Here is a 22,510-nt window from a genome sequence, read left to right as displayed (position 1 = left end):
GTGAAAGTTGTATTTCATGAACTGAACCTAAATTAGAGAGAGATGACTGGCAACTTCAAAGGGGCAGCTGGTCAGGGAGTGTGCTTCTTCTTTAAGAACTTGAGAGTTTTACATATTTTTTTTTTGAGGATTCTAGATTTTAAGCCTTCTTAAAGCAGGGTTTTGTTCAACTTGCACATGACTTTAAGTGGTTTATTCATCGATAACATGTACACTGTAACACTTAAAGAAGGAAAATTACCTTAAACAGAGCCCAGTGATGGTCTTGTGAAATTGGTGTCATTTTGTAGGAGCAGCTTGGTCAGCAGATGTCTGAGTGTGAGGATTCCCCTTAATGGGAACCAAACCAAGGAGTGAATACTTGGAGACAACTGCACTTACCTAACCCTGGGGTGTGAGAGTAGCTTGGCAGAATTGAGCTTTGTAGTTTCTTGCTTCTAGTCTGGAAGGTGTAATGTTTTTCTCATTCAGGAGTAGGGTTGTTCTTACATCTGTTTGAATAAAAGGTTTGCTATTGTTATGGTGCTTATTTTTGGAGTAAGGATCTGCTTTTTCCAAAGCACAGCCAGAACTGGGAGAGAGGTTCAACAGAGCAGGAAAAGTGGCAGAACTTGATCTGACTGAATTAAACCACTCAAACATGGGGGCAACTTGGGTCACAACTCACCTCCAGACTGGCACATCCTTGGGACAAGTTACACTCGTGGTGTGTTGAAAGAGCAAAGCCCAGCCCTGCAGTTGGATTACTTTGACTCACCTTCCAAACCTCCCCATTTTTTCTCCCTGACTCATGCCATGAATCATTTACCAGGGGGCAAATTCAGCACGCTGGCTCATAGGGAAGGTTATGGCTTGATAGTAATAGGAGTGTGCACCAGAATATATTGTATCCCTTTCAACACAAAGTGTTTGGACCCATTTTGTCCTTCCTTGCACCGGGGGAACTGAGTGCCCCGTGCAGCTGGCTGCAGCTGCAGCAGGTCAGAGCAAGTGACCCCCAGGAGCTCTGGAAATGCGCAGGAGAGAAAAACAGCTACGAGTGAAGCACCCCCAATATGCTCTTCTGATGCTGACCTCGCCGAGACTGGAGCTCACCTCTCAGATGTCAGCGTGGCTGGAAAAGGGTGGCACGGAGTGACCGAGGAGGGGTCACTTGCAGTGCTGGCCACAGCAAAGGCAGAGAGAGGAGGGAAACCCCAAAGGATGGAAAAAAGAAAAGAAGTCCCCATCAGAGCGTGCTTTCAAAGCCCCTTCCCAGTGTGGCCAGCGGCCGGGCAGTGCCTCCCGCGATCCCTTCCTGGTGCGGTGCCCCAGGGCGGTGCAGGGCTCCGCTTCCGTGCTCGCACCGCCTCTGCCGCTGCCTCATTTCCTGCAGCAGAGGCGGAGGGAGCGCTGTGTTCGCTTTCTTGGACGTTCGCCCGCTCCCCTCCCGCCCGGCCCCGCCGAGCCGCCTCCTGCCCTTCGAGATGCCGGTGAGCGGCGGGTGCGACGGCGGGCCGGGAAGGGGGCTCTGCGGCGGGGTCTGACCGGGGGGAAAGAGGGGCTGCAGCTGCGGGGAGCCCTGCGGAGAGCGGGGAAAGGCTCGTAGGGGAGGCTGCTGCAAGGCCAGCGCCCTCTTTCTCTTCCTCTTCCTCCCTTTGGCAGGGATCCACCCGCAGCCGGGAGGGTGGGACCCGGCGCCAGCGAGGGAGAGGGTGGTCAGAGCAATGCTTTGCTCTGCCTTTGTTTACACCACCTTTCCCTGGGTCGAATAAACTGCTTTTTACACCCACCCTCCCCCAGTCACATCTTCCTCTGCCCCCCACAAAACCTGGGCTGGGAGGAGGTGAAGGATTCCCAGTGGGATGGCACAGCACGGTGGGAACATTTGGAAAGTGCCCCAAAATAATCTTATCAGTTTTTAGAAATCGGTTTTCCGGGAAGAATCTGTTATATGCAGAAAGCTTTTTCTTTTTTTTACTTAAACCAGTTTTAGAGTGCACAGAAAGGCCTTTATTTTTGAGCCTGCTAAGCCTGGCTTTATTTATAATTATCTACTATTGTTAGCTAGACGTGGAAATAAGATGTATAATTTTTAAAAGACCAGCTAATTTTCAGTGAACTACACAGGGCCCCCAGGATGGGGTCAGGGAGCCGGGGGGATGAACTGTGCCTGCAGATCAGCCATATGGATTTTATCCTGTCTCCCACCACCATGACTGCAAGTGGTGCCAGTGATGATGCTCTCCTGGCATTGACCAGAATGGCACCGAGTTCTGGGCCTTATTAGAAAACAGTGTTTGTGCAAGGAAAAATTGCTGGGAGCATCATAATGAACTAGACTGTGACTCCTGTTTGTGGAGACAAACGGGATGTGATTGGACACAGAAATGTCTATTTTCAGTAGAATCAATAACCAGCTTTCCCCTGTTCTAGGCTTACCACTCCACGTTAATGGACTCGGACACCAAGCTAGTTGGGAACATAGCACTGTTACCCATCAGAAGCCAGTTCAAGGGCCCAGCACCTCGGGAAAGTAAGTTTATAATAACGTCTGAAAACCTGCCTGGATGTAGCTCCTCATCTCATGGGTTGCTCCAAGAGCAAGAGTGACAAGAGGAGTCAGTGGTGGGAAATGGAGAGGTTTGCAGTTTATAGAGGAGGAAAGAAGTTCTCAAATAGTTAAGTTGTGCAAGTTGAGGTTTTTGGGGAGGATGTGATGGTGTGAACCCTCCGTGTCAGAGGAAGTGGGGGTTCAGCTACAGAGAGCTGGCTCTGGTCTGTGGCTGGGGACACTCGGCTGCTCCCAAGGCTGAGGACTGGGACAGGCAGCACTTCAGGGTCAGGTGCTGCAAAAATTGATCCTTTTATACTCTTAAAACTTTGATGAGTTACTCAACTGGTAGAAAAATGAGGAACTGCTGAATTGCTGCTTTTTGTGAAGTGAGATAGCACAGGGGAAAGAGAATAAGGAAGTTAAAGCTCCGAATAAGAGTAGGAAGCTTAAATATTACAGTCTGAGCTCCTCAGTGTTTGAAATGTTCTCTGTTACATAGTGCTGACTTCTGCTTTTTGAATTGCCTTTGCAATAATGCTTATTTATGTATTTCAGTGAGGTATAATGAGGTATATGACAAATGAGGTATAACAGTGCAATGTTTAACTCTGTATTTCTTTTTTGTTAGCTAAGGACACTGATATCATAGACGAAGCCATCTACTACTTCAAAGCTAATGTTTTCTTCAAAAATTATGAAATTAAGGTAATTTTTTAAATATACAGTGCATATACTAGTTCTTTGGAAGGTTGGTGCTGTGAATATAAATTTATTTTCAAGGAAATAATTCTATTAGATGACAAAATCTCCCCTTCCACTTAATCTTTAAAGCTGGGTAGATGTCTTGAATTGCAAGTCCTTCTCTCATGGGGGAACTAGGCCAAAATGGCTTGAACTCATTCCTGTTTCAGACTTTTATCAGTTCCACAAAGTCTCCCTTAATCTAAGAGTGCCTGGGCCCTGTGCTTGCTCTTGTGCAGAACGAGGCTGACAGAACACTGATCTACGTAACCCTCTACATTTCTGAGTGCCTGAAGAAGCTGCAAAAGGTAAGAGAAGCGAATTTCTGTGCAGGAGGGAAACAGTCTGTTCTGGGGATTGTACTCAGGAAAGGATTTCCTGATATTCTCCTCCCACTGGCACAGATAATCCTGTTCACCCCAGTCCCAGCTGTCAGAACCACAGATACTCCAAAGCTGTGGATACATTGTGCTGCTCTTCTTGATGAGTTTTTAAATGTTACAGATTGGTAAAATATTTGGGTCTAATGCTCCCTCAGCTTTTGTTTATAACTGCTAATCCATTGTTTGCCTGGTTCTTCCAGTGTAACTCCAAAGGCCAAGGAGAGAAAGAAATGTACACACTAGGAATAACTAACTTCCCAATCCCTGGGGAGCCTGGCTTTCCGCTTAATGCCATTTACGCCAAACCTGCCAACAAGCAGGAGGAAGGTAAGGCTGATCCAGCACCTCTGAGGGCTTCCTTGGGCTCCTACTTTATTAGCTGCATTTCTGTGACTGCAATTAGAAAAATTACCATTAAAACTGGATTTTCTAAATATGTGGTCTGTCTTCTGAAGGCAGCACAAGCTGGATTTTCTGACCTCAAGGGCCCAGTGGCTCCCCTGGATCCATGGATCCAACAGAACAAATTTATAGGGTCTAAGAATACCTTTTGCATCGGATAAGCACTAGTTAAACCCTAATAATAGAGCCCAAGCCAGAATAGGAAGCCCACAATAATGAGCAAAGGTGACTGAGAGAAGAAAACAGTTTGGATGATCCTTTCTACTGGTAAAAATATCATAAAAATCCCAAATATTGCTGTAAATTGAGCAAACCAACTCAGCCAGCTGGCGAGCACCTGCAGATGTGAAGCTCTCTCCTGAAGCAGTGCTATCTGATGTCTCCCTGTTAAATCCAGTTTGACTTGGTGCTCCCCAGTTTACCCTGGTTTCCCTGTGCTGCTTTCAGAGGTGATGAGGGCCTACCTGCAGCAGCTGAGGCAAGAGACCGGCCTTCGCCTCTGTGAAAAAGTGTTTGACCCTCAAAGTGACAAGCCCAGCAAGGTGAGAGTTCAGAGGGACCATCAGGGAGCTCGTGAGGTTTGGGGGGTGTTTTCAGCAATGTCTGAATGGGGGTGAGGGTCAAGTGTGGCAACTTTGGCCAAGCCTCACTGGGTTTGCAGTGAAACGGCAGCTGCAAATTATCAATAAATTTAATCTAATGTGACATGACAGTGAATGCCAATTTGGGTGGCTTGAAAAGGCAGGGCAGTACTAAGGGGTGTCTGGTGCAACTCTTCAAAGTGCTGCATGTCTGCACTTGGCTGGGTTTGCAAATGGAAGTTCACAGGCACAAGAGATGCTGTTTCTCTTCCCAGGCAGCTCTGATCTGAGAGCTGCTTTGAAGTAGATTGTTTGGCCTCATATCCAGATTAAAACAAAAAAGCTAATCAATGAGTGAATTGCCTCCTGACTGTTCACTTGTTTCATGTGCAAATGTGACTGTGTCTAATATTGAAATTATTTAGGCTAATTTAGTTTTAAAGGCATAGCTTCCTGATGCATCTCTTGTTTATAATTATATTGGAATAAAATATAATTAAAATAAGAGAAATAAGAGAAAGTAGAATCTCCCACTTTAATTCAAAGTCCTAAATTATTAATTCATTATGTCCATTCCTGTTGTTTTGTTCACCTAAATTCCAGTAGAAACCAGTGTGGAAAACTATGTGCAAAACTGGGCCTTAACACTTTTTATGTGTCAGAGGTTGAATACTTTAAAGTCACTATTTTATCCATCACATGGAAAACACTTTAGCATATTTTCTGACTTTGTACTTCCTTTTGCAGTGGTGGATCTGCTTTGTGAAGAGGCAGTTCATGAACAAGAGTCTCTCAGGCCCTGGGCAGTGAAGAGGCAAAATGGCAACAACTTTAAGCGTTTCCACAGCAAGATGTTCACGTCTTTTGCCTTTGTTTTGGATGCATTTTGTACCAGGGAAGAATTAACTGCTTATGAAGCAAAAAGAAAAAAACAAACCTGTCAATGAGGGGTGGATGGGGGGGGGAGAGCAAAAAGATAAGTTGTGTAAGCAAAAATTATTAAGCTGGTGCTTAATAAGTGATTTTCTACGCCCTGTTTCAGATGCAGTCTGCTTTGTTATTGTGGCTACAGCACCTAAAACAGGACTGGTATTTAAGAGAAGAAATGGGTCTGCTGTGAGGCAAGGGAGCTCTGTCATTGCTCTGCTGGCTGGAGTCAGTGTCAGTGTCCAGGGCAAATAGACCTCTCATGCCGTGTTGTCCATGCAGTGATTTTTACATTGTATTCATTAAACTTCGCTTGTAATTAACGTGGTAACTACTGTGTGTCTCATGGACCATTTTCAGGGAAATCAGAGGTAGGTTTTTTGTGAGAGGACCTGCTCTGGTGAGCTCCCACTGCAGAGCTGCCTCCAGCCCTGGGGTCCCAGCACTGGAAGGACATGGAGCTGTTGGAGCCAGTCCAGAGGAGGCACCAAGGTGATCAGAGGACTGGAGCAGCTCTGCTGTGAGGGAAGGCTGAGAGAATTGGAATTGTTCAGCCTGGAGAAGAGAAGCTCTGTGGTGACCTGATTGTGGCTCTTCAGTACCTGAAGAGAACTTAGGAAAGATGGAGAGAGACTGTTTACAATGGCCTGGAGTAACAGGACAAGGGGGAATGGCTTCACACTGACAGCAGGTTTAGATTGGATATTACGAAAAAATCCTTCCCTGTGAGGGTGGGGAGGCCCTGGCACAGGTTGCCCCAAGAAGCTGTGGCTGCCCCATCCCTGCAAGTGTCCAAGGCCAGGTTGGACGGGGCTTGGAGCAACCTGGGCTAGTGGGAGGTGTCCCTGCCCCTGGCAGGGGAGGTGGAACGAGATGATCTTCAAGGTCCCTTCCAACCCAAACCATTCTGATTTTATGATTATTGAGTAACGTTAATCAGTAGAAAGTGAATAATTCCTACTGAAAACAGTGGGATTAATGCAGGGGCTGTAGTTCCAGCAATTTACCTGTTTATTTAGCAGGTTTGTCTTCACAGAGCTGTGCTCCACTGTACTGAAGTGCCTGCAAATGGTACTGCAGGCAGATCCCACACAGCTGGGTCTGTGGCTGCCTTCCTGGATTCAGACACACCCAAACTAGTAAAAAATGGCTGTTCTGTCAGTCAGATGGTTTCTGGAAGAGCACAAATCCAAGTTTGGTTTGTTCAGTTTTTTTCCTTCATGGCAGTACTTGTCTCTCTGTCACCACACAGCACCAGCACACTTTTAGTGTTACCTGAAGCCCAGTGCTGGTGATGTTTTGCTGCCTGGCGTATTTGTTTGCTGAGAGCTGTACTCCTCTCCCAACAGCAGTGATGGCAAGTCCAAACTAAAAGCTCCCACTGATTCCATTTTTAGGAATAGGATAGCCACGTTTCACATTCATTTTGTAATAAAGTGGGGAAAATAAACTTTATGATTTATCTGGCTGGCCTATGCCTTGTAGTTAACGGTGGTTCTAGTGAGGCGTTTGGCCCAGAAGAAGTGCAGGTTTTGAAGGACCTTTCTCCTCAGTTACCAATTTTTATAGGCAGGAGCTTCATTATCTCGGGGACCTCGGTCACATTTGGCTGCAGCAGCCAGAAGAGAGTATTCTCAGGTCAAGGGGTGGACTCCGGAGCAGGGGAGGCACGGGAAGTGTGTTGCCTTCCATGGGAGACACAGAACCCAGCAGGTGCGAAGGGATCTCCTCAGACCCGGTGTGCGAACCCCTTATCCCCTCACACACCCCATTCTCCCCTCACGCCGTTCCCGCTCCGCCTTCGCCGGGAGGGGTCCTTGGCGCGGCGCGCGCTCCTCCCCGGGCTGCCCTCCTCGCGCCTGTCGGGCCGCGCGGGCAGCGCCGAGGGCGCCCGCAGGCGGCGGCGCGCGAGGACCCCTCGGTGGCGCCATTTTGGAGTGGCAGCGGCGGCGGCGGCTCCGTGCCCGGTGCCCCGCTCGGTGCTTCGCTCGGTTGTCCTCCCGTCCCTCCCGCTCCGCCGGCAGCATGAGCGTGGTGGAGCACGTGCGCGAGATGGCGGCCGCCGGGCTGCACTCGAACGTGCGGCTGCTCAGCGGGCTGCTCCTCACCATGAGCGGCAACAACCCGTGAGTGCCCCGCCGGCAGGGGGCGCTAAGGGGCTGAGGGGGCGGGGGCAATTTGGGGGGTCCTGGTCCTGTCCCTGCACCCTGTCCTGTCCTGTCCCCTGTCCCTGCACCCTGTCCTGTCCTGTCCCCTGTCCCTGTCCCTGCACCCTGTCCTGTCCTGTCCCCTGTCCCTGCACCCTGTCCTATCCCTGCACCCTGTCGTATCCTTGACCTGTCCCTGCACCCTGTCCTGTCCTGTCCCCTGTCCTTGTCCTATCCCTGTCCTGTCCCTGCACCCTGTCCTGTCCCCGTCCCTGCACCCTGTTCCTGCACTCTGTCCTGTCCTGTCCTGTCCCTGCACCCTGTCCTGTCCCCGTCCCTGCACCCTGTTCCTGCACTCTGTCCTGTCCTGTCCTGTCCCTGCACCCTGTCCTGTCCCCGTCCCTGCACCCTGTTCCTGCACTCTGTCCTGTCCTGTCCTGTCCCTGCACCCTGTCCCTGCACCCTGTCCCTGTCCTGTCGGGGATGGAGCCCGGCTCTGTTTGGGTACCAGCATCAGCATCCCTTTGGGGTGTTCTGGCAGAGAATCCCAGAAAGGTTTGAGTTGAAAGGAACCTCGAAGATCATCTTGTTCCATTCCCCTACCAGGGGCAGGGACATCTCCCACTAGCCCAGGTTGCTCCAAGCCCCGTCCAACCTGGCCTTGGACACTTGCAGGGATGGGGCAGCCACAGCTTCTCTGGGCAACCTGTGCCAGGGTCTCCCCACCCTCACAGGGAAGAATTTCTTCCTAATGTCCAATCTAAACCTACTGTCAGTGTGAAGCCATTCCCCCTTGTCCTGTCACTCCAGGCCCTTGTAAATAGTCTCTGTCCATCTTTTGAGTAACAGAATCGATTTCCCCATTCCAGTGGTGCCCTCTGTACTTCATGGCTCTACCCTTGAATCATCAGATCCCCTTTGTTTCTCAGCTGTCATTTCACTTTTTGACTGGGTTTTGAGGTATTGTTTGAAGCCCAAATCCCATTCCAAAACCATAACTCTTCCAAAACCTCTGCAAACATACTGGGAGTGTTATAAAGGGGGTTTCTAAAATGTGGGAACACAGATTAGGACCAGAGTAGTTGTGCAAGGAGCTGTGTTGCTTTTTAAACTTGCGTCCATTCAAACAAAACTCTAAAATTTGAGCGAGCAGAAATGCTGGATAATTAAAATGTCAGTAAAATAATAATACTAATAGATAATCAAAGGTGAGTAAATCCTAAAGGAAAGTTGACCTAGTGTAATGGACATTGACAGCCTGTGGTTTGTTGTGGGAAGTATGGGGGCGGTGGCCAAGCAGCCAAACACTGAGCTGTTGTTGCTGATAAGGTGTCAGGAGTGGCTATTACCTTTGTTTGTTCACAGATAAAAGAAACTGGTGAGATAATCCCTGTGTTTGGAATTAGTACCTGTTACTCAAGGGTCCTTCCAGGGTAGTAAAGAAGCAGCAACAGTTGGAAGTTGAAGCCAGACAAACCAAAGCTGCAAATACTTTGGATCTGCGAGGTTTTGGTTCTTAAGCAGCCAGCTGATCTCGGCCTTTCTGTTTGCATTTCTTTAGGGAACTGTTTTCACCATCTCAGAAGTACCAGCTCCTTGTTTATCATGCAGACTCTCTGTTCCATGACAAGGAATATAGGAATGCTGTCAGTAAGTACACGATGGCCTTGCAGCAGAAAAAAGCCTTAAGTAAAACTTCCAAAGTAAGACCTTCCACTGGGAATGCTACATCAACACCCCAAAGCCAGGTATTTAAAACTGATAATATGCTGTGTAAAGTGATCGTGTTCCCCCTTACAATTAATGTTGCTTGACTCAATATTCATAGAATTATTGAGATTGAAAAGATCCTTAAGATGGAGCCCAACCCTTATCCCAGCACTGCCGAGGTCACCACTAAACCGTGTCCCTGAGCACGACCTTTGCATGTCTTTTAAATACCTTAGGTTGTGGATTTACCATGTCAAATAAACCTGACACTTAAGGCTAATTAATTTAATAACATCAAATGTTTTATTTTCCAACGGAAGACTTAAAACAGTCTTGAACATAAAATTTTCCTGTATGTGTGGCTCATGCTTTTCATTTGAAGACAGGAACAATATGAACTAGCAGTAAGTTGCATTGTTGACTTACCTGTGCTAGATATTTTTCAACATAGTATAAATATTTAATGAGGAAACCCTATTAATTTTTTTTTACCTGATTAAACCAACATTGTATTTAAATCTTCCTTTTTTGTTTCAGTGCTTACCATCAGAAATTGAAGTGAAATACAAAATGGCTGAATGTTACACAATGCTGAAGCAAGATAAAGATGCCATTGCCATTCTTGATGGGATTCCTTCCAGACAGAGGACCCCAAAGGTTAGTTCTGGCAGGTTTTTGTCACAGGTTCTTGGTCAGTGTATCTATAGGCCAGTGCCTTGTCAAAAAAGAATATAACCTGTAGGTAAAATGCTGTTATGACTTGGTATTTGCTTTTGTTGTGTGATAACATTTCCTAATTTTAATTTAGCTTACTTGAACTCACTTCTTTAAAATTAGAGCAGTTTTGTATTCTCTCTGTTAGAAAGAATTCAAAAAAGGGAAGGGAGTTACATGCTTTGTGCATCTTTACCAACTCATGCATAGGTGGAGCAATGTAAGATCCTTGGAAGGCTGGAGACTTTGGCAAGTAGAAGGTTTACTAGTGCTCCATCTTTTAAAATCTTTTAATCCTTTTAAAGCACAGTTTAGATAATATTAAATATTAGATCCCACTGTGGTCTGCAGTGCCAAATCTGTGGAGTCTTTGCTGGCTGGCTCTGTTAGTCGTAAGGGCTTAAAAGATTAACACATCAGGTCAGTCAACTGTGTTTCATGTTAAATTGCCCTAAAAGTGTATGTGGCTTAGACTCCAGTCAGTGTCAGAGTGTTCTGTTCAAAGGCCAATTTACAGAACAGAGAAAAGAAAAGATTGAGAAAAACAAACTTTTTGCCTGCACACACCAGTAAATGAAAGTGTTGTAGCAGAAACCAGCTACTGGTGTTGTGCAGAGCTCAGATAATTTCTGTTATTTGATCAATCATGACTTCATTCAGAAGCTGAATGGAGACTTTCTCTGCCTTCCTAAGCTCATTCTTTCAAACCCTTCCAGGGATACAGAGAGAACCACTGGAAGAGGCTGATGTAATGGATACATCCTATCTAAACACTTGCCCATCTTTTGACTTCTCATGTGCAAAACACAGATTTCGAGATGCTCTGAGCAAATACAAAGGAATGTAGATTTTGTGTCTGTACTCAGAGAGAAGCCACAATTTTGATCTTGTTCTGTATGGTACATTACAGCGTTCTCAGAAGAGTGAGTAATTCTGTCTTCTGCCCAGAACAGAAGGCAGGCAGACTTGAGGACAGGGCTCTGACCTTTCTTAGTTGTTCTTGCTCCTTTCTCACACTTGACTCTCCCAACATTTCTGTTGTTTGTAGATCAATATGATGTTGGCAAATCTCTACAAGAAGGCAGGTCAGGAGCGCTCCTCTGTGACGAGCTACAAAGAAGTGCTGAGGCAGTGCCCTCTGGCACTGGATGCCATCCTGGGTGGGTGTCTGCAGTGTTGAATAGTGCTATAATTTGAATTATACTTGGGACTAGGTAACTGTCTTGCATTTGCATGTGGTATATAATGCCTATGTTATGCAAATTTTAACAAGCTGCATTTTTATGCTTGTCAAGGGATGAAGTTTCTGGTCCTCAGACAATTAATTTGTGTCAAAAGCAATTTTTGGTGGCTGAGATTGATGTATTTACTGTCCTGAACAGGCTTGCTGTCACTGTCAGTGAAAGGAGCAGAAGTGGCCTCCATGACCATCAACATAATCCAGAGCATTCCCAACTTGGACTGGCTTTCCGTGTGGATCAAGGCATATGCCTTTGTGCATACAGGAGATAACACAAGAGCAATAAACACCATTTGGTAAGAGAGGAAAGAGCATGATGCAATCAAATAATATATTAATCATATATAATGCTATTGAAAGTGACATTTATAAATCATGGGCATTTGTCTTGCTTTAAGCTCTTTGGAGAAGAAGTCCTTGCTGAGGGATAACGTGGACTTGCTGGGGAGCTTAGCAGACCTGTACTTCAGAGCTGGAGATAATAAAAACTCTATCCTAAAATTTGAACAAGCACAAATGCTGGATCCTTACCTAATAAAAGGTGAGCAAATCCTAAAAGAAGGTTGACCTGATGAGTAACAGCCACATGCAGCTGGGTATTGTATATTGTTTTGCCAGTTCAGAACTGACATTCAGAAGCTGCGTGTCTTGAACTCTTACTGGTAAATGCACAGTTTAAAGTAGGTGTTTGTGGTTTTGGTTCTGGTGGTTTTTTTTTCCTGTTGTGAATGAACTTTCCATTTCTTGAGGGTTGATCTCCAGACATGTCTCTTTAGGGATGGATGTGTATGGTTATTTATTGGCACGTGAAGGTCGGCTCGAGGATGTGGAGAACTTGGGCTGCCGCCTCTTCAATATTTCTGACCAGCATGCAGAACCCTGGGTGGTGTCTGGGTAAGTTGGTTTCTTTCCTTTCTTACCTTACCCATAAATAGCTATTTTGGTTCTTCTCTGCATCTTTAAACCTATTAGAGTTACCACTTTGGTGCAATAACAGTGACATACTGAATAGCTGTGACAGTTCAATATTCACAGCTTTGTTTTTAAACTCCTGAAGGGTTGTGGTTTTTTTTGAACATACATTCTTAACTTCAAATGAAAGAAGTTCAACAGTTACTTGTAGTTTTCTTTGGGTTTTCTCCTTTGTGGTTTTTTTTTTCCTTTGGGTTTTTAATTTAGGTTTTTTCTTTGGGTTTTTTTCCTTTGTTTCTTTTTTCTTCTTTTTTTTTCTTTGGTTATTTTTTTCTTTGCGTTTTTTTCCTTTGGGTTTTTTTTTGTTGTTTTGTTTTTTTTTCCTTGATTTTTTTTTTAAGTTGCTTTTTCTATCTTTGCTTTTGGAGTTTTTTCCCTTTGTTTTTTTTTTGCCTTTTTTCCTTTGTTATTTTTCTTTGCCTTTTTTTCTGTTTTGTCTTTTCTTTGTTTTTTCCTTTTCTTCCTTTTCCTCCTTTTCCTCCTTTTCCTCCTTTTCCTCCTTTTCCTCCTTTTCCTCCTTCTCCTCCTTCTCCTCCTTCTCCTCCTTCTCCTCCTTCTCCTCCTTCTCCTCCTTCTCCTCCTTCTCCTCCTTCTCCTCCTTCTCCTCCTTCTCCTCCTTTTTTCCTTTTCCTCCTCTCCTCCTTTCCTGCCTTTCCCCCTCCACTCCTGCTCACTGGCACTGCAGGCAGTACATATTTACAATCCCTCTCGTCTCTCTGTAGGTGTCACAGTTTCTACAGCAAACGCTACTCCCGTGCCTTGTACTTGGGAGCCAAAGCCATCCAGCTGAACAGCAACAGTGTCCAGGCCCTGCTCCTGAAAGGAGCCGCCCTGCGGAACATGGGCCGGGTGCAGGAAGCCATCATCCACTTCCGAGAGGCCATTCGGCTCGCGCCCTGCAGGCTGGACTGCTACGAGGGTCAGTGCAGAGCTGGCTTGGTGTCAGAGTTGACAAGGGAGCAGCCAGGAGTTGTGTCCTCCTCTTGGCTTTCTAGTATATCAGTTATTCTTACCCCAAAATCTGTAAAGCGGTAGAAACACTCGGATGAGAGAGATTAGAGGATGTCTAGAGTAACATCTAGAGAGTATCTTGTCTAAAGATACCAGACTCATCAATGTGAAGAATGAGACAGTGATGTCACAGTCAGGGGATTTACCAGGTCTATGAGAGATACTAGAGAATGTATGGGCTTGTAAGAATGATTTTCACAAAAGGGGTTTTCTTGTTGGTTTTTTATTGTTTTGTTTTGTTTATACTGGATATAAACAGACTTGGGTGTTTTGGATCATGACATGAACTGTATGGTTAGTTCTACTGGGAGCTTTGTTTTCTTATATTTATTTAAATATTTAGATATTTAAATCTTGTTGATCTCAACAGCAGCTTCAGTGAAGAGTCCAGGTGAAGTATTAATATCTCAGTATTGGAATTGGACAAAAATTTTAGATTAGACGTACTTAGAGTTTGGGTTTTTTTGTTTCAGTCTCTGCTCATAAATAAAAGTGGTGAAATCAGTTGTCTGTAGAATGGGTTTGTTAACATGGACAGAGTCCCTTTCTCACTTGCAGCTGTATTTCTTTACTGGAGTGCCAGCTGGGCAAATAACTGAGGAGGTGAGTGCAGTGCTGACTCAAAAACTGAAATGTTTCCATTTGGTGTCACCAGGTCTCATCGAGTGTTACCTGGCATCCAACAGCATCCGTGAAGCCATGGTGATGGCAAACAATGTGTACAAAACTCTGGGAGCAAATGCACAGACACTCACCCTGCTGGCAACTGTCTGCCTGGAGGACCCCGTCACACAGGAAAAAGCAAAAACCTTACTGGACAAAGCACTAACACAAAGGCCTGATTACATTAAAGCTGTGGTAAAGAAAGCAGAACTTCTTAGTAAGTGCCTTTTTTCCCCGTGTTGGTTTATTTAGAGATACTCTTGTATGTGGAAGAGTGTTCTTCGGACTCATCAATGAGTCTGAAGTATGTAGCAGTGATGTTACAGCCCAGGGATTTATCAGTTCTATCCTAAAGGAAAAAACACAGGGATTCATTGCATCCAGCAGCTGATACTGCACCACACCAGCACTTAAAGCATTGGCAAATGTTTTGACTTCAGAGTAGATGTAACTGTGAGTGTAGCAGGTATTGCAACAAAAAGCCATTGTTTAGAGTTAATCTTGCAGGAAGTCGATCACTGCTGCCCTCCTTGCTGACAGTGCTGAAGGGACAAACAGTCTGGTGTTGTGATGACTCTGTGAACGCTCTGACTTTATAGATTTATCTCAGCTATTAATTAAAACTGTAGTTTTGCCTGTGAACAGGTAGAGAGCAGAAGTATGAAGATGGAATTGCTTTGCTGAGGAATGCACTGGCCAATCAGAGTGACTGTGTGCTGCACCGGATCCTGGGAGACTTCCTGGTGGCTGTCAATGAGTACCAGGAAGCAATGGACCAGTACAGTATAGCCCTGAGGTAAAGCACACCCTGAGATTGCAGTAGGTTTCTAGGAACCAATAATCAGCTTGACTTAAGTAAAGAGTTGAGCCACTGATTGATTAGAATGAGAATCAGAGATGGCTTTACATCACTCTCCCTTAAAACAAACAAAAACATACAAATTACATCCTCTTAATTAATTAGTTGGTCTTAAGGCTTTGATCTGAGAAGTGCACAATGTAGGGACTGCATTAATACTAAACATGTCACTAGGCTTGTGATTCCTTAACTAACAAAAGTTTTAAGGCATGAAATTATTTATAGTTATTAATTAATAGTCAGGCACATGAAAATCCATTCCTTTAGACTAGAAGGTGCTATATAAAAATGAGCTATTCAGTACATTTAAATAGTGTGATTCAACTTAACATAACCTAAATGTTATTTTAGGATGTTACTGTGTTAAATATTCCCATGTTTTGGTTCCAGCAACTCCAGTGTGCCTTAAATCCAGCACATTATGTCCACTGTAAACTTGTATAGCTTAAATGGGTCAGCTGGTTTTTGCTTGGATATAATATTTTTAGTCAGAGTCATTTACATTTTTACTGCTTTGCTGCCACTTTATAATTAGTATTGTTGGAAGAGGTGACTAAGTTTTCTGGAAGAGTGGGATGTTTAGATAAGTGCATTCTTGAGGATCAAAACTTTTATATGGAGATTTAATACTCGGTGGTACAGTCACCCTTAGGGGAAGTTGCATCAGCTACTAAAATAAGCTTCTTGATGAAGTTAAACAGGAAGTGGAGACAGCAGGATGAGATTTTGTTATTTTTCTTTACACTAAGGCCACAAATAAAGAGAAAAAAGTTTCAAGACAATGCTTTCTTTTTGTTCCTTTCTTCAGTTTGGATCCAAACGATCAGAAGTCACTAGAAGGACTGCAGAAAATGGAAAAAGAGGAAAGTCCAACAGATGCTACCCAGGAAGAAGATGTGGATGACATGGAGGGAAGTGGAGAAGAAGGAGACTTGGAAGGCAGTGACAGTGAAGCAGCTCAGTGGGCAGATCAAGAACAGTGGTTTGGGATGCAATAAAGGTCTCACCTGCTGCTTGTTCTGGCACTTGAACACACCACTAGGGCCATTCTTCTTAGAAGAACAGAAACTATGATTTTTTTGCAGTAACAAAGGCCCTTTTTTGTTTGGGTTTTTTTTTAATAGACTCTGAAACCATTTAATACTCCTGTACATCTCAGTACCATGAAGATTCTCGATGCTTCTTATTTATTAAGTATAAGGGACTAACTGCATCCACGGTTATTTGCAACTTTCATTTTGAAAAATTCCTGCTAAAAGTAAAACCATCAGAATCTGAGGTGTGTAATGAGCCTGTTGGGATGAAAACAATGTCTGAGTTCTGTCCAGGGCTGTGTGTGCTTGGAGCTGTAAATACAGGGGTTTGTACTCCTTGGTGGGAAGGGTCTTACTCTCGTTTGTGTGCTCCTGTTTCAGCTCGTGCTCCTGTTGAAAGTCTGGGGCAGTTGCTTGGATGTGACTCAAAGCAGCACTTTTCTCTTGCTGTGTTTGTTGAATTAATTTGTCTTTTTCCAGGGCATTACCTGTGCTGTCCAGGAGAAGTTTGGGACAATAGGCAACTTGGACTTACAGGACATTTTTTGTAGCTGACTGATTTCTCTGTGTACAGAGTTGAGCCAATGGTGGAGAATTAAAGTGATTTCCTCAGTCCTTACTAAACCCTGTAATCACTTAAAGTCTGTACATGAGCATTTATTTTAAAATGAAGTTTAGTTTTATTTCAGGATGTTCCTAAAAGCTTTTACAGCAGTGACTCAAAGCACTTCACATTCTGTATACAGCACTGACATTTAAAATGGTATAAAAGGAATCCATCCCTCTTCCCTTGCATTGCTGGAGAAATGTTAAATTATGCAACACCCCATATTGTCCTGGTTTTTCCATGTTTATGTACTTCCTGGTTTTGTCAGGTAACACTTGAATTCATATGTTTTCCCCTCACCTTTTGAAGCAAAATCACTTCATGTACAGATTCTCAGCATTTCAAGGGTGAGCTGCTTTGGGTAATCTAGAAACTATTGCAGTTCTGTGGGCTTGATGTGTGGGAGGAGGAATTACTTATTTTTCTTACTGTTCTGATTGCCTTAGTCTTTACCAAAACACGGTGGTTTTTTTTATCTTTATATTGGCAATTTAATTCCTTTTGTATTTATTCTGTCACCACAGGTATGCTGGAGCACACAGACTTTTTTTTAGAAAGCTAAAAAATAGTTTCGATTATCAGTTGGAGGAAAAATGGCTGCTTGATACAACTACATGAGATGGAAAAGAAGCTTCTCCCTGTAAGGCAGATAAGAGTAAAATATCTTCCCTCTGTGATGTATCAAAAATGCAAACAGAAAGAATAGGCAGATTATGGGCTGTTTTGGAAATGTTTTGGTATGTCACATCTAACAAAAGAGGAGTCTAATAGTTTATCCATTTAAAAAAAGAAAAGAGCTGGATGCCTGTTCTCTCTGGAATTTTGTGGCCTTTAAACTTTCCAAAATATCAGACTGAACTGTGGTTGTTTGAAGGTGATTTGGGAAGAACAGCAAAGCATGTGCTGCTGTCCTGGGGGGTGGATGGGCATGAGCTGCTCCTGCTCTTCCACCGAGCAAATCCACCAAATGAGAGGCCTGATCCTGTTCTTCCCTTGTACCATTGCTGTGGGATGCAGTGAATAGATTTCAGCTCATCACATGTCTCATGACAGAAATATATTTGTACAAGCAAATTCAAAGCATCTTTTTTTAAAAAAAAAAAAAGCTTTGTTTTCTCCTCACACTCAACATTCATCTGATTCATCTGCAGCTTTCTAGTTGTGTTGCAGACCTCTGCTGTGGATGAAGATGGAGTTGTTTGTGGTGTGTTTGTATATAATCTGATAATCTCTGCTCTTAGAACAGGCAGGAAACTAAAACTACTTCAAGATAAGTGTGTTTAGGTGCAGCTTTAACAAGTCCAGGCACACCTTAGGACACCTTGAGGTGGCTGTTCAAAATAGAGTTGGATCCTTGCTGCTTTGGTTTTCTGAGAACTTGGCTCCTCACTGAAAATTAAATGTCAGATCCTGCAGATAAAACCTCAGTGAGTATCTGATGTGTTGGGCTCACGTAGCTGGTGTGTAATCTTTGCTAATAGTTGTACAGTAAGGGACTAAGGAATTTCAAGGTGCATTTGAGATTATATAGATATATTTAGCACTCACTTCAGAATTCTAGAGGGATTCTTGCCTATTAATGAGCCTTCATTAGCACTCTAATTTTAGAATGTGATCTCTGGTTTTGCAGAGATCTTGTAGTCTCCAGTGCCCTTCTAGTTCAGGGAATAGAACAATTAGCCATTAATGAGCAGCTGACCTCATTCCCTCCCTCAGTCACGTGCTGTGCACCTTAGAAGAAAAGATCACAAAGCCAAAAACTGAAGTTCAGGCTGTGTCAAATCAGGGATGGAAGTGAAACAGTTTGTGAGGCAAAAAAGCTGTTGCCATCCAGTTCTAACTGTACAGTGTTGACACGTCTGAGATGCCAGTCTGGAGCTGGGTAAGGACAGAGTGCCCAAGTTTGCTTGAAATCACTGAGTTTAAGTCACAAATATAATTTAAGTTTTAATTCTTTCCTGTTTTGCAATAGGAAAGACAAGAAGTGGTGGAAAGGGATTGAATTTCTTCAAACCGTACGTAGACTTGGGTGAGGGCTAAAAGGCTGAGTTCAGCAGAGCCTAAAAGCAGCACAAATTCAGGATGTGGCTAGAAATTGCCTAAATAATGCATTTATTCACACTTTATCCTGCCATGTGCTGATAACACCTGAAATTCCAGCAGTATTTCTAATTCTGATTTCCAGATCTTGGGAATTCTAGAATTGTGAAGCAGAGATAAAGAGGGACTGCTGGCCAATATCAGTGTTTTCTGTCCAACTGAGGTGCTTCTTCCTTTCCTACTACTGCTGATTATAGAGAGATTTTTGATTAACTAGCAATTTTTTTTCCCTTTCAGTAACTGTCTTCCTCATTAGGCCTCTTTGTGTGGTGATTCTTCCCTCCTTGCTTTTCAGGAGCTCAGTGATGTGTGAACTGATCCATCCACGACAGAAGCAGGGAGGATTTCTGATTCAGCAAAACTTACTCCCTCCCTTAGATCTCAGGGGTAAGAAAATCTCAAAGGCTGTGTCAGCCACTGTAATTTCAAGTTACACAAATACACCACATCCAAATATCTTTTAGGAAAACAGATCTAAATCAGTGCAGTCTGCAGGGGTCTGAAATTTAGTGACCTTAGGTGGGCTTAAACTGAGTATAAACCTGTGATTTCAAACTAAATAACCTTAGGCAGGGCTTGAAGTTCTAGATAAGCTGTATTCAGTACTGCCCTTCAGTAAATTGGGACCATTTTATTTAGTGCCTAGCAGAACTCAAACACATTGCAGTTGGTTTCAGTGTAGTTTCTTCATGGAAAGGATCCAGTGTGGGCCTGAATATTTACAGGCAACAAGGAGTCCAGTTACATGGCAGTGGCTGGAGGGGCAGCAGCAGCAGCACTGCTCAGCTACTGTGGATCAGGGATTTGGAACATCTCCCAGCTGGACTCCCGGGCTGGGGGAGTTCAGGGGTTGGCAGAAATGAGCTCCTTACTTCAGCAGTTGATCCAAGAGCTTGGGTTGGTCTGGCAGCACAAAAGGGCCTGTTCCTGTGCTGGAGAGGCAGCATGTGCTTTGCTAGAAAAAGCTGTTACGATGCCAGTTCTTTCCCTGAACTATTTAACTATAGAAAAATGCTTCCAATTTTTATATTCCTACTTTATTTCCTTTCATTCACTGTGTGCTATGCTCTGCTGCTCCTTGATGTGCAGTATGGTTGGATAGGCTGAAGCTGCTAACTTGGCTTCATCCTCTTGGAATACTAAATAGTTTTCCAGGACACTGAAGTATGGTGACAGCAGCAGGGCAACAACAGCAATCAGTGGATACTCAACTTCCTTGGGCTGCTCTGTGGAAGCTGCTGTCCGTGGGGTTCCTGGGATAAATGTCTGTGGGGAAGCCGGTAAAGCTGGGATCTGTGACTGAGGAGCTGCTTTGCCTTGTAAAACTTGATGGGTGCTGATAGGAGTCCAAGGGTGGTGTAACCTCAGTTTCTGCTTTCCCTGCTGAGGTCCATAGTGAAAGTGAGATGGAAAATTTGTATGGATTGATTGTCAATCTGGAATGTTGGGGTCTGTGTAACTAAGACAGGGAAAGTTTGGCATTACTCTGAAAAAAACAGTAATTCCTGTATTAGCCCAAATTCTCTCTGGCCAGGGCAGCTCCTGGATTCTGGCTGTGCCAAGAGGAGAGACAGGGTATGGAGACAGGCTGTCACCTTTCCTCAGCTCCCCAGGAGAGCTTTTAATAGGTGAGAAAGGAGGAGGTGGCTCCCGTTGACCTTTTGGTGTCAGTTCTGCAGAGGATAATGTCACACTGAAACTCAGCCAATTTGATAAAGCTGGAGGTCAAGTGTTTGCTCCCCTTGTGGAAATATACTGGGCTCTGAGAAGTTTTAAGGACCCTCCACCCAGCTCTCTGGAAATATTTGAGTTTTTGGAAGAGAGATTTAACCCTTCCTGTGCTGTGCTTTGATTTCTGCTTTTGTTGCTGCTACTGCTCTTGCCTGAAAAGGGGGATAAGGAAACAGATGGGTTTGATCTCCTTTTGTACTGGGATTTACCGTCCATGCAGTAACTTCAGAGGCTTCACAGGATGGCAGGAAGAACATCCATCATCTGGCCTTAAAGAGGTGTTGAGAGGTTTACAGCTTGGTGCTGGGGTAGGACACCAAGGTGCTGTGTGGTGAAGGGAGGTTTATGGCCCAGTCCTAACTCCAGTCTAGTCCCTGTGCCAGCCCAGTGAGCAGAGCCTTTCCACTGGGTAAAAGAGGAACCGAGAGGCTTGATGGGATGCTGCCAACAGGGCTTTCACCCAGATGGAAATGTCTTGGAAAAGACTTCAAAGACTTGAAGCTGCCATGCAGCTGGTGAGGGAGCTCTTAATCCCATTAGGATTTGGGATCAGAGCGTCAGTAGCTCTGTTTTGGGAAAGGTTGGATGCTGTTAGTCTTTCAGAGTAAGTCTGCCCAGCCAGCAGCTCCAGGAGCAGGAAGGGCATCACCCCTATAGACTTTGCTATAAGGGAATTACTCTTATAGGTTCAGTTCCCACTGTCTCTGATGAAAGGGCAGAGCCTTGGCCTCATTAGGTAAATCCCTGGAGCCTGCTAAATTGAGTCTGAAGTCTCCTCTGCACTTCCACGTGGGTAAATCGTTGGGATGTAATATTTTAGAAGACCACCTCAGGTGCTCAGAGTGCTGTTGACTGAGCAGAGGGGGATTGCTGGGCTGTCTTTTACAGTCCCAGGATTTTCCTGTGGCTTTTTCCTAGCTCAGTGGGGAAGAAAATTTGCCATCTCCCCTCCCCAAGGCTTCTCTCGTTTCTCGCCCACCCTCCTGGGGGTGGATGTGGGCTCTAATCACACACAAGTTCACTTTGAGGTAAAAACGGGGTTACTTCCTGCCTGTATTTAGAGTTTGATGTAATGTGCCCATAATGCCTCATAACTGCTCTATGGGGAGCTGCTTCCTTGCTCTGCTGTCAGTGGCTCATCCATGTGATGCTTTAGGGCTGGGGGTTGCAGGGAGAGGAGGAGGAGGAGGAGGAGGAGGAGGAGGAGGAGGAGGAGGAGGAGGGGGAAGATGAAGCTGTTGATTTCAGCATCTCTTACCACACACTCTTGCAGTGAGTACCTTGGCAACCCACTGAGCATCACGTTCTGCTCACATGGCTGTACTCCAGAGTGCTGCCTCAGGGTCACTTGAGGGACTTGCTCTGCCTTTAGCTTGCAGATCATCATTTAAAGAAACGTTTAAAAATCAGGTGTGAGTTTGTGTCACTTTGCTCAGAGAGGCGCTGTCTGAGTGCAGAGGTGCTGGAATGTACCTCGCTGTGACAGCAGCTCGAGCTGTTCCCTGAATAATGACTTTGTATCTCCCTGAGGGTTACACTCGTGCTGGGGACAAGAATTTCAGGCTGAGAAAAGGGGCAGGAGATGGGCCAGGCAGGAGCACGTTGGTACATGGGATGGTGAGATCTGAGCAACACTTCAGCTGCGAGGGAGCCTTGTTGTCCCTTTGGTTGCTTCCTAATTACAGCCAGGCTGAGGCTGTGACAAGAGGTGCTACTGGGGCAGTTTGTTCTGGCCAAATGCTTGTGATCCCTCAGCTCAGGTGTCCCTGGGAAGTTCAAACAGGAGCCCCAGCAGGAAGGGCTGTGCTGGCAGAGCTCTTGGTGTGTGCTGAGGCTCCAAATGCAGCCCCGGGAAGAGCTGCAGCGGGAGGTACGGAGTGTGGAGCCGGGCTCTGACAGCCCCAGCTGGGGGTGAGAGCAGAGCTCAGCCTGCCCACACAACACTACCATAGTAGGAAGCAGCCACAGCAGCTCAGCCCGATGCCTTAACACACCCTCCACCATCCCAGAGTTCTGCTGGACAATGGAATTCAACCTCTGTATTTTTAAACCTCACACCGTGGCGTTTGAAGGGTCTCAGACGTGTCACCTCATTTGGATAAGGCCGTTTGCCAGCACGGTGCTCCTCTCAGGGGCTGAGGCTGAGGGCCAT

General features: G+C 45.1%; 2 protein-coding genes and 1 long non-coding RNA gene across 4 annotated transcripts; 2 read left to right on the top strand and 1 right to left on the bottom strand.

Moving 5' to 3' along the window:
• Positions 1-6: 6 nt before the first annotated feature.
• Positions 7-7,400, bottom strand: LOC116795599. Its single transcript, XR_004360099.1, has 3 exons — positions 6,846-7,400; positions 6,578-6,743; positions 7-491 (listed from the first exon to the last, which is right to left on the bottom strand). It is a non-coding gene; the product is annotated as an uncharacterized LOC116795599 (long non-coding RNA).
• Positions 1,330-5,901, top strand: ARPC3 (actin related protein 2/3 complex subunit 3). The gene is made up of 7 exons (XM_032705387.1): positions 1,330-1,472; positions 2,416-2,515; positions 3,165-3,241; positions 3,517-3,585; positions 3,861-3,987; positions 4,510-4,604; positions 5,391-5,901. Exons 1-7 carry the CDS (start codon positions 1,467-1,469, stop codon positions 5,451-5,453), a joined length of 537 nt encoding a protein of 178 aa, XP_032561278.1. The 5' UTR covers positions 1,330-1,466; the 3' UTR covers positions 5,454-5,901.
• Positions 7,401-7,440: 40 nt separating the features above from the next.
• ANAPC7 (anaphase promoting complex subunit 7) lies at positions 7,441-16,608 on the top strand. 2 transcript variants are annotated; one of them, XM_032706163.1, is made up of 11 exons: positions 7,441-7,696; positions 9,279-9,465; positions 9,965-10,084; positions 11,190-11,301; positions 11,524-11,677; positions 11,780-11,922; positions 12,158-12,275; positions 13,076-13,272; positions 14,020-14,244; positions 14,673-14,823; positions 15,695-16,608. In XM_032706163.1, the coding sequence occupies exons 1-11, from the start codon at positions 7,596-7,598 to the stop codon at positions 15,882-15,884; spliced, it is 1,698 nt and encodes a 565-aa protein (XP_032562054.1). In that variant the 5' UTR covers positions 7,441-7,595; the 3' UTR covers positions 15,885-16,608. The 2 variants fall into 2 exon arrangements, with proteins under 2 accessions (XP_032562054.1, XP_032562055.1); XM_032706164.1 differs by lacking the exon at positions 7,441-7,696 and having other exon boundaries at positions 9,295-9,367.
• Positions 16,609-22,510: the final 5,902 nt, after the last annotated feature.

Source organism: Chiroxiphia lanceolata, chromosome 18, assembly GCF_009829145.1.
Source record: "Chiroxiphia lanceolata isolate bChiLan1 chromosome 18, bChiLan1.pri, whole genome shotgun sequence".
Lineage (NCBI taxonomy): Eukaryota > Metazoa > Chordata > Aves > Passeriformes > Pipridae > Chiroxiphia > Chiroxiphia lanceolata.
This window is presented reverse-complemented; position numbering and strand designations above follow the sequence as displayed.

Excerpts from the sequence above, each read along its gene's own strand:
- ARPC3 (XM_032705387.1), top strand. Across the intron at positions 3,242-3,516 it reads TCAAAAATTATGAAATTAAG|AACGAGGCTGACAGAACACT; the intron begins GTAATTTTTTAA and ends GCTCTTGTGCAG. Across the intron at positions 3,988-4,509 it reads TGCCAACAAGCAGGAGGAAG|AGGTGATGAGGGCCTACCTG; the intron begins GTAAGGCTGATC and ends TGCTGCTTTCAG.
- ANAPC7 (XM_032706163.1), top strand. The coding sequence starts at position 7,596 with ATGAGCGTGGTGGAGCACGTGCGCGAGATGGCGGCCGCCGGGCTGCAC. Across the intron at positions 9,466-9,964 it reads CATCAACACCCCAAAGCCAG|TGCTTACCATCAGAAATTGA; the intron begins GTATTTAAAACT and ends TTTTTGTTTCAG. Across the intron at positions 11,923-12,157 it reads GGATCCTTACCTAATAAAAG|GGATGGATGTGTATGGTTAT; the intron begins GTGAGCAAATCC and ends ATGTCTCTTTAG.